Below are 16,590 nucleotides of genomic sequence, written 5' to 3'. Positions count from 1 at the left end.
TGCCAATGCATCTGTTAAGAAGAATTGCATCAAAACAAGAAATTACATTCTTAACTATGAAAGTGTAACCAGTTATACAATTCCTGTTAAACAAGACTTTTTTTTCCTTTCAGAATTAAAACTGGTAGAACAAAAATTACAGAGCCAGTAAAATCAGTATGAATTTTAGTGTTGACTTCCCGAGGCTAGGATTTCAGCTATAAACATAGCTCAGAAGACTTGTTAGGGACCTTCATTGGTTAGTAAAGACATCTTAGTGATTAAAGGAATTATCTTTAATACCAGGAAAATTTAACATGATATTTGTATAAGTAAATATACCATATGTCAAAAGAAAAAAAAAATAAATTTTGATAAAAACGGATAAAATCACATTATTTATAGTACCTTGTCATGTAAAGATTCTTCCAGATTTTTCCGGAAACTTTCAGATTCCTGAATCAAAACATTCTATAAACAAAATGAATAAAGACAAAAGAGAAGAAAAATCAGAGAAATGTTAAATATCAGATATTGCCATATACATGTAACCTCTATACACAAGATAGCAAATTTAAGTAAGAAATGAGCTTCACTGGACTGTAAAATTAAAATCATTTACAGCTTCAATTTGAGTGTATATTAAATTTAAGACATCTTAAATTACCCAAACATGTATGAACATGTTTTTTCAAGAACAGCAAAAAGTTTGTCGTTTTCTTGAACTGAGCAACTGTCACATGCTTACACAGCTATTTTGCCCACTTCTTATGGCAGGCCTATTTCTTGCTTTGTTATGATATTTTGTTTCCATGATATAAACCCGAAGTATATCGTGTGAAAGACTCTGAAGTGAAGATACTGAAAGATTCCCTTGGATCAAACTAAAGGTGAATCAGTAGAAGAGGGAGGGATCAAGGAGACTAAATAAAAAGATCTCACAATTTAAATTTTACAGGCTAGTTAGGTCTCACAGACAGCTAGCACATCACAAAATATCTGTAAATAACATTCCCTCTTTCTTCTGTGGTGACAGCATGTTATTCTTTACAGAGGAAGTGAGGTAAAATCAGTAAGCTAAAATTCAGGAATGACAGCACATCTGAGACCTGGCCACTCCTCGGTTGTAATCCCCTTTCTTTCATTGCCTTGTAATGCATTGTGGCCCGTCTTTTACCAGCTCTTCATCAGGCTCCCTGTTGACAAAACAGGGACTCATAATACCCAGAATGTCCAGTTTAGAGTAGTCACGGAAAGACTCTTGAGCTCATACACAAACTAGGAGTTGAATGTATAAATTAGACTTTATTTGCAGTCATATTTACTGTATACAAAATTAGTATGATACCTCCGTCTGGATAAAAGTAGAATATGTTTCGTACAGGAGAATCTTTAGTGAGCTGAACTTTATTCTGCCCTTTGTACAGTACCTTTTCTTCAAGTGCTGCCATTCTCTCTTTTAAGTGTAGCTGCAGACGCTCATTGGATTCTGTCAAAAGTCTGTCTACAGTATCCGATAATCTTTTGTTATGCTCCTCATTCATTTTTTCTCTTTGCCTTGCCTTTAACATAGAATAGAAAAGACAGATTTGTAAGGTCCAAAATTAACCAGCACAGTCTTGTACCATTAAAAAGTAAAGATCTTATGGTAGCTGAACACATTTAAAGAAATGCTACATGAAATTGATTACAGTTATTAACTAATGCACATTAATTTTTGTTTCAACAGAGTACTTTGAAAGCTGTGAGTGGGTGTAAACTAGTTTATTAAGGCAGTTGAATAAAATGGGAAGATGCTGCCACCACCGCTATAAATAAAACATTTACCAGTAGATCGATTTGTATGCTGGAGTGCATAAGTAGTACTGTATTGACAAATTAAAAGAGGAGAAGCACACAGAAGTTGTCTGCAATACACGTACCCTTTGAAGTTCCTGATTCTTCTCTTCAAGCTGAGCTTCTAAGTGTCTCATACGTTCTTCAATGTTTCCATGTCTTTCTTCTGCCTGTAAAAAATAGAAAGACTCATTCTGTAATTTAAATGGCTTTGTATGTCTTTATCTCAGTAAAGTTTAAACAAAACATAAAGCAAGCTACTACTAACTGCAAACTTAGTTTTCAGAAAAGAAACTATTTAAACAGGCAGCTGAACAGCATTGCTTGAAATGTGTCAGCTACAAATGCCTGTTACATCCAAGCATCAGCAAAACATTGGAGTTATTTATGAGCAATGAAATCAGCCAAATGTAACATGCAGACTGTGCATGGTTTGAACACAAACCTGCCATCGTAAAATTGTAAGCTCCTGAAGCACTGAACTGCACGATGGTTGATTATCAATAAAAAAAAATAATAAAATAAGTTAAAAAAATGAAAACAAATCAAATGGATTCTATTTAGCAATAGAAAGTAAAGTCCAGTAGGACTACCTTCCTACGTATGGAGATCATTTCTTGTAGTTTAGCTTCCATAATATATTGATAATCATCAGATGAGGTAGAAGAGGTTGGATCAGACTAACAAGTCAAGGAAAAGGAGAGGGACAAAATTGAAAAATCAGAACTAAAGACACTGACACTGAACAGAACACAGCACAGAATGCTTAAAAGAAAAGTGTGACTGAAAATTTAATAGTTTTAACTGACAGATTTTTAGGTGGAATAAACTACACTGATACTTGGTGGATATGATGCAATTGATATGGAGAAACTGAAAAATAATGGAATGCTAAAAAGCTATCAATCTACACATGAAAGTCCAAGGTTAGTGATGGCTGGCTGATGACATATTACTATAGAGTGAATTCAAAGCAATACTGTCTAATCTAATGTTTTTTGGAATTATGGCAAACCAAACACCAGAATAGGACTCTGAGAGGCCAATGTCAGAAAGTCCTTTATAATTCTTCTATCATTTTCTAGGAATGAAAACAATGCATAAATACTAATTAATGGATTGGTCAATTACAGAACTGTGCAATGTTATGTGGTACATTCCCTAATTTCTAGGAAACAGAAAGAACGTCAGAAGAGAAAAAGCCAAGACTCAGTATTCCGTTTTAGAATACGCTATGTAAGCCCTTCTATCCAAATAAACGATATGGTTTTCATCCCTTTGAAAGGATCCACCCTGGTGGATCCCTTTGCAAGATCAAGGTCATCAGATAAAAGAAGAACCTATAAATAAAAATTCATTAATAGGAATGAAAAGTCATTACTGAATATAGAAATGGTAATCCATCCAAAGACTCATTACTACTTCTGACAGAAGTCGACCTTAATTAGGCCAACAGAACATGTTGCAGAACATGAATATTCATGTTATTGTCATATCTTACAAGCCTGTGTTATCATTCAAAATGAAAAAAAAAAAAAGAAATGCTATACTAGATTTGTTGCTATGGAAATAGGAATATGCATAAGGCGTATAGACAGTGCTACTGATGAAATTGAATTATGAGCTTGTGACCGTCAAATGCTGAGTATTTCACTCTCTCAAGTTTACCCTCTCAAAAAGAGATTCTGAACTCCATCTTTAGATAAGCAAACTTTAATATGAGCAATAAATAATTCTACAACTATATGTTTTAGTGAAACTATTTTTTCAGAGCCTTCAGTCTACTGATGATTTGTCAGAATAATTAGGAATAGATACCAACGTAATTCCAGCTGTACATTGTAACTTGAAATTATACATAACTTAAACTTAGTAGTATTATCAGGACCAAAAGATCAGATAGAAAATGATGATCTTGAGTTATATAAACTGCAGTTTTTGATACAAAGACATTCTTTAAAAAATCCTGCTTTTTATAAATACAATAATAAATCATAACTTTGAAGATCACTAACATTCCTTTGAAATTGCATATATTCACAAAACTCAGATACTTGCAAAATTTAAGTGGAAGTCAGTATACTTTGTAATTAAGCTCATTTATTAAGTGCCATTATTGTTTCTGATCATGAAGCAGGCCTACTGTTTATCTGGACTTGCTCATTATCTGAAACTACTCTGCCAATTTGTTATGACACGGACCTGTGACAATCCCTTTATGATTTTCTTCATCCTATCTTTGAGTTTAAAATATTAGTTTGTTTCAGCACAGAAGTGCTAATGTGCTACTTCCTTTCCCAAACTGGATAAATGGGAAGATAGGACTAAAAATCTTCAGTCCCTGAGGATACAAAAAAACGGGTCATGTTATCCCTTCCATGAAGCGACCAAACTTCACCTCCACAGGAGATAGACTTCTCCCCTTTTTGAGTCCTGACTGCACTACTGGTTCAATGCCTTCCCTTAAGGAAGATTTAAGGCCAGGAGAAGATTTGAAATCATCAAAGCTCTGAGTTGATGATGGAGAAGGCATAAGGAATTCTACTTCTTTTGAAACTACTTTCATTAAGGGAGATATAGAATGCGTTTGAGGGTATTAGCCTACAAAATTAAACGACCTAGAAGATTCATTAGCTGACTGAAAACTTTAAACATGTTACCTAATCTTGACTGCTTTTATATATTTAATTCCAGGTTTATGCAAAATACGAAGATAATCGAATTAAAACCTCTAGGTTCAAATTAGATTTAAGACTCCTGATATGTGGGTCTATCTGTCATAAACAGTCCTTTCGAAGCCAGTCTAGATAGATATGTTATTCACATTTATTTTTCAAATTAAAAAAAAAAAAATAAGATTTTGAGTCTAAACAATGCCATAGCTTATTTCTTAGGTGTAAATTGTCTTCTCAATATATAAGACAATTGTGGTATTATCCCTAACTATTACTTGGAAAAGGATAAGTACAATTATTTCCAGAACTACGATATCTGAATGTACAATTCTTATAGTACATAGAAAATGTTCTTGAAAGAAGAACATGTTCTCTTAAGATTCTTGTATCTATCTAATTCTGCTTATTTCATCACTTCCTGCATTAACAATTCAGTAAGATATACCTTTTATTCAGTAACATATACCTTTTTTCATGATACTTAGAGTTACTTTACTTCATATTAAAAATCCCACTGGAATAAGACCTTTCGAAGACTCAGAAGTTTACTTTAAAAATATTGACTGGTTCTAGGTATGAGGCAGAGGCTGAGACACTTGTCTTAGTCATGTTCCTATAGCAAGAACCAAGACAGAAGAGACAACTACGGTCTCCAAATTTCTTAAACGGAAGCTGCATGTCTTCTGACTTGCCTTGCTAAAGGTAAATTAAGTTTAAAACTTTCTAAAATGTACTTATGTGGTTACTTGCTTAGCAAATCTCACACTACATTCTCACCCCCCCCCTTTTTTTTTTAAAAAAAATATGACATAAATGTCTGTTTTCTAGTACTTTGTACGGGAGGATTAGTAAGACACATGATGTGGTGTTCAGCAATTAGCATTTAAAGCATTTACCCAGCACAATCAGTTATAAATAGGTTTGTGAAATTGTGTATCTTTGGATTAAAAATATATGGACAAGAACTAACAATGTCTGAGCCCTATGAAATACCAGCATGAGTCTTAATGCTCACTTTGCACTTTATATGCTATGACATAGCAAAGAAATAGCCAGTATAAGCCAGTAATAGACAGGAAAATTTTGCTTTGAGGGAATACCGAAGCAGCTTGTATTATTGCTCTCTAACCCTGTTAAAACTCTGCTGATGCTCCTGCTGCTAATGCGCCCACAAAAAAAATGTTGCTTTCACATCATCTGTTACTGTTGGCACTGCACATTTTCTAGGTCTTTGCACTGTAGTTGAAAAAAATCCAATTTCAATCATATTGATGCAGAAAACACCTGTATAATACAGGTGCTATAATTTTTTCTTCCTCATGCTGAGCTGCAGGAACAAATCTCAACTTTTCTAGTGGTACAAGCCAATTTCCGCAGTTTTGAGACCTTGATATTTGAACACCTGCTGTCTCCATATTTTCTACTGGCTTCTTATGGCACATATTCCTTTGTCTATCTCTTGAATTAGTGAGTTACTCAAGGATGAAATAATGTATTATTGAAGTGAGCTATGCTATTATGCAATTGGTGGTAAAAACAGATGATCGTGGTGACTGAGTCACAACAGCTCAAAAAGTTATCAACTACTGATTATATGCTCACTTTTAGCCCATTACAAATAATGACATAAAATGTGTTGGCTTAAGTCACCCCTTTTCCTGATACCCAATCTTTTGGTTATTAGATATCCACACATTCTTGCCCCTCCTTTGCCTCCTCACTACATTCTACACCTGGTATGTTTAGTAAGGAACTCCTTCCTTATAGCTCTGTCAAGATTGCTTCTTTCACTTCTTCCTCTTACCAAAAAGGACAAAATCTTCTGTGGAAGGGGAGACACAAGAAGAGGGGTGGTTTGAGAAGACAGTGAGTTGTTGTAAATGTGCAGTTTTCTTGGGCTTCCCTCCCAGTTCAAGATTTTCTCTATTTCCAAAAGATGAGTCAACATCCTTCTCCAGCCAATATATCATCTTATCTTTCTCCCTTTTTCTCAGAGTTTTTTTTTTTTTTTTTTTATTAACCATATCCACTGCTTGCAGGAGACCTTCTCTGTCCACTTTTCATCCTTACCTCTACAGCCCTTCTCATTTCAATTTATTACAGCTCTTTCCCTACTTAATACAAACCAGATCCCTGCATCATCACAAAACAAGCATCATGACCCACTTGCCTCCAACTTTCATGTCACTTTTCTTCACCTTTAACATAAACTGAATGTGTTACTATGCTAAATATGTTTTACTACGATTATGGTATATATAACTGGTGCTTCAATTTCCTCTCCTCCATCTCAGTGCTTCCCTAATGCAGCTATGAAGTACTACTGATCTTTCTGGTAACCCACACACAGGAAGGATGGAGTTAAATGCTGACTGCTGTTTTGTGATCAGAGAAGTGACATGGTACCTCTGCAGCACAAGCTCCCAAGGGGAAAGTGACTGCTGGTGGAAGTGACCAAATGGAAGTAGGTGGATGCTGATTGTCTCTACTACACCTCTCCTTAAATACATGCAAGCAGAAACCATGTTTGACAAACTAACCATCTGAAGATGCTGGATGCTCCAATGTCTGTCCCTTCTAAGGAAAATAAACATCTTCCAGGATAAAGAAAGGATTAGTTAATAATCGAGGGTGGTTGTTTCTACTACCAACTGCCGGTTCTCCAGGTCAGGCAATCAGATCAATACTGTGGGAGTGAGTACAAGGTGGTTCAATGAGTCATGGCAGTTTCTACCTCGGGATTCATGCCGAGAGCTGCGCTACTTCTCATGACCAGACAGAATGCCAGTGCGACGGCCAGGCAGGACAGCACAGTACATGGGATCATGCTGTTCCAGGTTAGTTTGCCACAGGCTGACTAACCCTCCAGTTGCTCACCCAATGGGCAGAACACAGTGAAAACAAAGCCAAAGAAAGGTTTGAATAATTTAGGTAAATTTATGAGTACTTATCTGAGTTCACTGTACAGTCCAAACTTTTGGAAGTTCACTCCTTATGAACTAGTTTGGGCATGGAAAAGTAGCAAAAGACATTCACTAGCCCATATTAAAAAAACAAAAACAAACAAAAAAACACTCATGTTTTAAAACTGACACAATAGAAGGATCTCATTCCACATCCTTCTTTTGCTGAATCCCAACCCAGGTTTATTATGAGGAAAAAGGATAATAAATTGAATACAGAATTGTAACATGCATATTTTAAGCTTGAGAAAAAAATATCACACCCAAATCCAGAACGTGTTTGTTCTGTTTTATGTCCATATGTAAATAAACGGTCTTATATTTTAACCACAGTGAAGCAGTCATCCAGTTATCCCGTAGCATTTTCCTTTAATAAACATGTAAAATATATTAGGCTTAACTCACCTCTTTCACATGATTGTAACCCCATTAATCTCAGTGAAGACACTTTCATTGAGGTAATACAAAAGAAAGGAGAATCAGATTTTTTTTTCTTTTTTTTTTTTTTTTTCCCCCAGTGTAGATAAGCTAGTTCATTCAGGGGACTCCTCTACTTAGTATACATTGACATTGCAGTGACCATAGCTCAGGTAGACAGACTTAAGGTAGTCTGAAGCCAGTTAATTTGAGCACTACTAACAATGTTTATGCTGGAGCAAACCTCAACACAGACAAAATTACCTACCATTATTCAGCCCCTCAGGTACGTTTTGCAACTTTCTTTGAGTAGCTAGGTCATAATAGTATCCCAGTTAGCCAATACAAAACTACTTAATTAAGGTGCAGTGGCAGGTTCCAAGCTACATTTATGTGATTCATGAAAATTACTGAACCTCAAGCTTCAAAGCTGCCAAACCAGCACTTTAGTAAACTCTACAGTAGGCAAAGATGTCATACACAACATATAAACTATAGACTTATATGGCCTGTTGGACAAATTCTGACATCCTTCTTCATGGCAAGTATTCCAAAAAGATATAATTTTTATTTTTTTATTTTATTTTAATTTTTTTTTTGGGTGTAATCAGAGAGAGATGGAATGAACTTGCATTATAGCTGAATAGACTCATTAGAGTTTCTCTTGGCAAAAACTTTGGTAACGTACATCAATGTGCAATGGGGTGGAGCATCATCTCTGTTCACAGTTCTTTGACTGCATCCCATGAAATAATGCAAGAAGACAAACAGGGATGTATACTGCAGCTTTATGGTCACAATAACAACTGGAAGTCCCTGAGTATTCTGCATGACAAATGGAATTTCTTCTTACAATATTTGTCATTAATATATGTTCAAGTATATGTTCAAAGAAAAATGCAGTTGAAAGAAAAGACATGCTTGAGACTGCAAAATACTTACTGGTGCCTAATTGCTGGAGAAATTATTCAGGAAAAATCATCTTAAAATAAAAAAACAATATTTTTAAACTACTAATGGCATTAGAATATCTGAATATTTGTTGAACCAGAAACAACTGAAAAAAATATTAAGTTGCCAAGGGATTGCTGTTTTGTACACCTGAGTTTTTGTTAAAATGCAATCATATTTGTTTAGTACTTCATGTAGCTCTCTTTTTGCTGTTTCTTCTTTTTTTTTCCCCCCCCCACCATTTTCGGTGTGCCTTTCAGATTCCCACCCATTCATATAAACCTAAAGTGGACAGCACAAAATCTTGATTACTGAATAATGATCTTGCCTTCATAAAATTAAAAGAAAAACGTAAAAAAAAAAAGAAACTAAATTACTTATAAAAAATTACTTATAAAACTAAACTAAATTACTTATAATCAAGTTTATTAATGACGTGCTCAGCTCTTAAGGCTTTACTATAAATGAAATTTGAAAAAGAAATCCATTACATATAAAAATGACTAGGCATATAAATAGATAGAAACATTCCTTGGCAATAGAGAAAGGAGAGCTTAGATAAATCAGAATGATATGTAATAGTCTCTTAAATGCATTTTACTTTCTTTGTCTGATTCTAAGATAGTAAGAATATATACATTATCATCGTATGTCCTTATGACAGGTAATATTCGAACTCCAGTATTAAGGACATGCACACCTGAAAATATTAGTGGCCAAATATGAAAACCACGTTACTGAAAATTTTATTTTTACCTTCTTATTTTTCTGAAAGAAAGCTACCTTTTTTGTTATCACAAAAAAACAAACGAACAAACAAAAAAAAAAACACATTTTGAGGTCTTCAGAGTTCCACATTTGTCTTTGCAAATACAAAGAATCATTCAAAACAAGCCTTGTAAGTATGTACTGCAAGTCATCTTAATTTATGATGTACAAATCATCCCATCTGCCATTAACATTTGTTTTATAGCACTTACTGGAACAAAAATAATTGTTGTTGCATATACCTGGTATATATTGAAAATATATGACTCCTTTGTACAGTGTAGGCTACCTAACAGATAACTACTTTACCTGTTATCAAAATGGTAAGAATTAGAAATACAGCATTGAAATTACTCCTGGTTAATATTGAACTTGTGGCACATACTTATCAGGAAACATCTGCTTTCAAATCAGCTCAACACAACTTTTGTTTTGTCCCTGAGGTGAGGAATCGCAATGCAAATCAATATTAAACAATGGGGCTTCTGAAGTGAACCTACTTCTCAGGGCAGTACCTTAGTCAGAGCTGCAATTCTCTGAGCCAGTTCAGCCTCCACTTCAGGTAAGGTTTCTGCCTTCCTCATTGTCTGCTGCAGTTTCTGCTCCGCCAGCTCTAGACGCTCTTGCAGCTGTCTGTTTTTGTCTTCCAGCTGAAGACCAAAGATAGATTAAAAAAACAAACAAACAAACTGAAATCAGAATTAAGATTTCCTTCAGTTACTTAAGTATGAGGGAAGCAATTTAAACTCACAATATAGGTTTAGGTATTCCACAACCTGGGAGAACTTACTGGAAAGGTATTACCTCAAGCATGGAACCATGTAGGCTGTGACTTTTACCAGTGATGAGTGATTTGAGGCTTCAGGATAATATGATGGTGAAAAAAATGTATCATAAAAAGACATTTATGAAGTTGAATAAAAAATAGATCCGGCTGATGTGTTGTTTATCTAAGCAAAATAAAAGTATTGGTGCCAGTAAGATGATAATTTTCTAAATGGAAGCATTGTATCCATCTTACAGGAAAGTTTATGCATAAGCTAAAATGGGAAATAAATATAATTCCAGAATGATAGAATTCCTAGTGAATTTTCTGAGCAAAAGGCAATATAATTGGAAATGTTAAGACTGACACTTGTTGCTCAGCTAATTCATTCATTATAGTATCATGGTTGCTAGTTCCTCCAGGTTGCAGTGATATTGTTCATTGTGAAGTTATAATTGTCTCATTTTACAAAAAGTGATTTTGTTTAATCTGTGATAACCATTAAAGAGAAACGGTAGGGCTTTTGATAACTGCAGTATTTTCTGGCCTACTGAGATCTACCACGATTAAGAATTTTTTAAGTATCTGCTTTCCTCTTTGTTTCACGTTCCAAGTAATAGAAGTCACAACGAAAAAGAATGGTGATTTGAGATTGCTTTTAATCCTTCAAAAGCATGAAGTAGGCTTTTCACATTGCATTGTTGCAAATGAACTTTAAGTCTGCTTGCATATATTCAAAGCTTAGTTCTATTGATCACTACTTTGAGTAGGTAGACTTCTACAGCACGGCATGACTTACATTAGCATCAAGAAAGACTCTAAGGACAGATGCAGGTGTTTTGCTCTTCCACTGTGTTCCCCACCCCCGAACAGTTGAAGATACATCTTAAAATAGTCAATTGAAGATACATCTTAAGTTAGTCACACCAAACTGGTAGAAGCTAGAGAGTTAGAGTTTTGATACCTTAATTTCCCTGAATACGTAGTCATGTACACATATATGCACACAGAGTGGTGTGTGTATGTGTGTAAATATATCTGTATACGATCATAGAAAGAGATTATCAGGTCATGCTGCCTTACTTTCCATACAGCATTTGACATTGAAGATATGATAGGTGAAAAAAAAAAATAACGTCTGGGATACTGAGGCTGAGGAGCATTTTCCTCTTTTATAGTTTAAATGATATTAACTTCATATTATTTCAGTTCAACTTGTATTCTTCAAAACATAAAAGTGATTTCTGTTCACTTCACTCTTCAGTTTTTAGATTCACCGTAGAAAGAAAGCACCGTAAGAACCATAAGAGACAACTGCATAATCACATTTGCTCTTTCCCAGTATTCATAGATAATTAGTCTTAATAAAAATTTACCTATCCACTGTTAACATGTGAAATGATTAAAATCTATTTTATGCATTTTTTTCCTGCAGAAGCGAATTTCTTGTGCTTATACCATTTTTATTTTTATATATTTTAAAATAAATCTAGAGAATCATTACATAACAACGATTATCCTTCACAATGATAATGCACATTTATGCAAGACAATATTAGAAAACACAGTTATTTCACAGTCTTGAATGCACACATTGGTGTGGTATTCATGGTTGTAGCAGCTGACATGAAGCTTAGAGGTGCTAAGTTAAAAACAAAACTTTTTTTTAGATTAACTTAATTAAAAATTAGTGGATTAACCTAGTGAAAACCTCCTACAGTAGATCTGCTCCTTTTTTTGTGTGTGTTAGTTTTGATTGTTTATGAAGAAAGCAACTAACTAATGCAGATACTGCACCTGACGTAGGATGGCTTCCTTGTTTGCCAGTTCATTTTCCAGCTTGTCATTCATGTCGTGTATTGAGGTGGATTCTCTCTGTGCACTGAGGTAGCGCTTCTCCAGCGTAGTGATTCTTTCTTCCATATCTTCCTTTTGTGCCATTGCCTAACATGAAAAAAAAATTGGCAAGAACCATGCAATTAAAATGCTTCATCATTTTATACCAGTTTAATACTCACGCTAACAGTAGACAGTAATGTAAGGTGTGCCCAGCAATTTCTCTGTTTAAAGAAGAAATTATTCCTTTTGAGATTTCTTGCAATTAAGATATTTAAAATGGTAGCTGTTGAGTAGAGCAAACAAGCAAACCTCATATTTAATATATTTTTCTAGTTTTCAATTGTGTTATATTACAATATGAAAGCAGTGGTAGTGAAGTGAGAGATTGTTTTTCCAGTACGACAAAATGAAAATATACATTAATCCAAATAGCTCATCCTAAAATGGACTATATCCAGATTATTGTTTTGCATATTTGCATATTGCTGAAATAACATATAAAAATAGTAATTACATACATAGTTCATTTTTTCCCTCTTACCTAAAGGAAAAAACAAACAAAAAAGTATTGAGCAATGTATCCAAGTTACAATATTAACAATTACAATACAATATTAAATGAGCTTCCTTGATGCATGCCTTTCATCTTTTGTGTCAGAATGAAATAATAAAGACAGGTACCTAACAAACCACCTTTACAAACATGTTGCATGGCAGATTTTGCACTGATATGTGGCAATTATTCTACATGCAATGTATTAGTGTCACTTTGCTTAGGACAAAAAGGGTTGAAAGCAAGTAAGCCTGTAGCGAATGTAACATGGTATACAAGAGCAAAATGGCAACAGCAAGTGGCAATCAAGGTGTCCAGGAAACAACAATATTTGTCAGAAAGTAAATGAGACTGGAGAGATTTGAGACCCTTGTAGAGAGTGGCTGTGGAAAAGGAGAAACATATTGGTGCAAGATATTTTTTGTAATCTTATAAAAAAAGATGTAGTATTTTAAAAGGGACACCACATAGATGTTTAGAGGTTTTTAGGCTGTGTCAGGTATCAGAAGTTCAGAAGGAACACTTCTGCCAGAAAACTAGAAATATCAGGTCAAATATATACACATACGTATGCATTTACACAAGCACATACATACACACTTACATACACATAAATGAAATACCAATATTGTAGAAAGGAGTGTAACATACAAATAGTCTATCTTCAAAATATTAAAACTGATTCTAGAAACCAACTATCCACACATATTGAGACTATGTGGAAAGATATTCTGGAGAATACTGGGGAGCACCACAAATTTAAGAGTAGACAAGAAAAGGAAACCCAAAATATATTTCCATGACAAACATAGATATTCCCTGATGTTTATATACAGCAGGGAGAAATTTCTTAGACTGTTTCACTGGGAAAAGGGAGTAGCATATTGGCACTTGGCTAATGAAGTTGCCCCGTAAGAATATACATTATAATTGATTATATGAATAATAGCATTTTATAAAAATGGCCCAAGATTTTTAAAAATGTATTTTAGATTATTTACATGGCCAACATCTCTGTAAAATAGATTTCATCATAAAAATGTGGCAATAACTGATATACTTGCCAGAATATGCTCTAGTAATGCTAAAACACAGAAGAGTTGGCCTTCTTCCTACACGAGTTGCACGTATACATATCCACTTTTAGGAATACAGTTTTATAAGAAATAGTATTAAAAACCTCTTTAATGTAAATTTTGTGGTTCCTATGCACATGAGGTTTTGTTAATGCTCAACTTTGCTTCTCCTATTCATTGACCCCTATCAGCTTGAATCGGTACCAGAAGAACAACTGTCAAGACATACGAGGTGAGTGTGGTGATCTCCTTACCTCTCTAATGTCTCTCTGATATTTAGTGTTCATTTCTTCTGTTTTAATGAGCTCCTTCCTGGCAGTCTCTGCTTCTTGCTCTACCTCTCCCACCCGGGAAGACAGTGCAGCCAAACGCTCCTTCATTTGTGCCATTTCATAGTTCTGCTTTTCAAGTAGCTCCTGGAGTTCAACAACTTGACTGGCTTCATCATTTGAGTCTATGGAGCCATTTGATAAGCGCTGTTAATAGAGAAGTGACATTATTTAACTTTTAATATAGACTCTATCCAAAGAATTCCTAAAATCAAGATTACATTAAAAATTACGAAGCAATTAGGGAAAAATACCACAATAAGTTGCACTGGAGATGAGAGATGTACTCATGAAAAATTGCAAACGATTAATATTAATTAATCAAGGGATTCCAGAATGTAACACAGGGAGGTGTAAATATTTGCATTAAGAGCAGAATAGTATACAAAAATGGCTTTAGTTTGACATTATGGCTATTCATATCCAAATTGCAGCACTACTACTCCTAAAATGCCCCAAAATGCATGTATGCATTTCAGCCAAACTTGCACACCATTTAAACTTATTCATAATCTATTTCATTTGTAAAATAGCCCACACTGCAGACAGGAGGTAACACTAAAAATTCACAAATTCACTTTATGGTCAACATACTGGTTAAGTCTACATCAGAAATTAGTTCTGCTGAAGTAAGTTGTGCATTACTGAAAGGCCTGAATGAATAAAGTTATAAAGGAAAAAAAAAAAAAAAAAAGGTCCAGAACATCTTACTGCCTTTGGAGTCTGATCCCAGGAGTACGGTTTATCTAACACATAAGTGATTCCAGGAAAGAAGTGTGTTCAATAGCAGGACTTGCTGGCATTTCTTCATTATAAAAAATAGTCATGTTAACCTTTACCACCATAGGCTAAGCCATGGTTTCCCATGAATTTAATTCTCATTTCCAAAAAAAAAAAAAAAAAGTAAGAAGACCAACCAAAATTATCTGGTTTTAAAATATAACATGGAAAAATATATCAAAGTATTACAAATTGTTATAATTTGTCTTAATTAGGTGCAATTTTACCAGTTAAAATAATACCATCCAATATGGGAACAAAGTATATCACTAACTGTCATTTAACCTAAGCTATTGATCTCAAATAGCATCATGCAAGAACATTGGTCCTAAAGGGTTCTTGTTGCCCTTGAGATGGTACAGTGTATGACAATGCATATATCAAATATGACTAGAAGGATTCTAGAGGAAAACAAGTTTGTGCTCATTAGCTTTTGTGTGTTATTATTGTCCAAATATATTTATGCAGAAAACTAACAAATTCAAAGAATGTTACTCTGTTTAATGGCTTTGTTATTCTTTCCCCAATCAGCTAGAAAATGAATCCAGGTCAAGACCACCTGCCCCTCTGTGGATCACTGAATAAGATTATTTTACTATAAGCATTCATTACATCAAATAATTCAGCTCCAAAATTGCTTTCTGTATCCTAGTCAATTATATTATCTGGGCATTTTATGTTGATTACTGAACCATTGTTGATCTACTTTCGGGATACCTAGGGAAAATGACAATGGCAATTGGAAAAAATACATTTACATTCAGTTTGTTGTTTGAAAGCGTTCAGTTACTCTACTTGAACCAAATTCCAATTAATATGAAGCAGTCATATAAACAAATTAATACTCAAGATAAAACATTCTAACCGTCATACTGTATTAGATTGTGTAAACTTGAGATAGCTTTTTATCTATGATTATTATAATCTGTTTTATACCTTTAATCCCATATATTAATTTTAGGAGTTGTCACAGAAGAACAAATTTTAGTGTATTTTATTTTCCCTACAGTGGTCCATGAATTGCAGCAAGGTTTTAGTAAGTGAGTTAGCAAATATGAAAAATACATAAATGGCATATGATCATGTAGCCTGTGTGATATGAACCCTAATTGTTTTGAAAGGGCAAGCTTCAATATCTAGGAGAATATTAACTGGCATAAAAATATATATATGTATTTTTTTCCATTAATAAAGCAATTATTTCTAAAGAAATTAATAACGAACCCTCATATAAATTAAAAAGTGAAAGATCAAATTTATTCTACTCACTCAATATTGGAGATTCATGGATGCAAATAAAATGTAATGAGAATTAATCCCTCACCAACAGACAAATTCCATGATTGCCAATTATGCATGTATGTATTTTGATTTATGCACATAAACTTCCCTCATATTTCTTTGATGAACTCTTTGCATAAGATGCTTTAATTATAAACATTGTTCACTTTTGCTTTATATTATTCCTGTATTAATATACACAACTGGTTGATATTTAAAATTTCCCAAAATTTTTTTACACGTTTCAACATTTTGATTTTTCTCAGGATGATTGGGATTAAAAAAAAACTTTTTTTTTTAAAAATTATAAATCCTAGTAAAAATAAAAAAGCTCAGGTTAAAAATAGTGTTTTTAGATTTCTGAAGCATACTTTCAA

The 16,590-nt window shown here is 34.0% G+C and overlaps 1 protein-coding gene across 16 annotated transcripts in view; it reads right to left on the bottom strand.

Annotated features, from left to right (window-relative positions):
- PPFIA2 (PTPRF interacting protein alpha 2) overlaps positions 1–16,590 on the bottom strand; it is a 343,054-nt gene that overhangs the window by 57,380 nt on the left and 269,084 nt on the right. For 11 of the 16 annotated variants that reach the window (XM_083807695.1, XM_083807685.1, XM_083807694.1 and 8 more), the window contains 7 exons: positions 14,078–14,299; positions 12,153–12,299; positions 10,105–10,239; positions 2,409–2,495; positions 1,902–1,985; positions 1,410–1,541; positions 388–450 (listed from right to left, as the gene is read on the bottom strand). In XM_083807695.1, coding sequence (XP_083663821.1) covers positions 388–450; positions 1,410–1,541; positions 1,902–1,985; positions 2,409–2,495; positions 10,105–10,239; positions 12,153–12,299; positions 14,078–14,299 — 870 coding nt within the window. The remainder of the gene's footprint in view (positions 1–387; positions 451–1,409; positions 1,542–1,901; positions 1,986–2,408; positions 2,496–10,104; positions 10,240–12,152; positions 12,300–14,077; positions 14,300–16,590) is intronic. The other 5 variants (XM_083807686.1, XM_083807687.1, XM_083807688.1 and 2 more) reach the window with 1 other exon arrangement.

This window comes from Anser anser (genome assembly GCF_964211835.1).
Source record: "Anser anser genome assembly, chromosome: 1".
NCBI lineage: Eukaryota > Metazoa > Chordata > Aves > Anseriformes > Anatidae > Anser > Anser anser.
The sequence above is the reverse complement of the archived record's forward strand: the minus strand, read 5'-3'. Positions and strand labels throughout refer to the sequence as shown.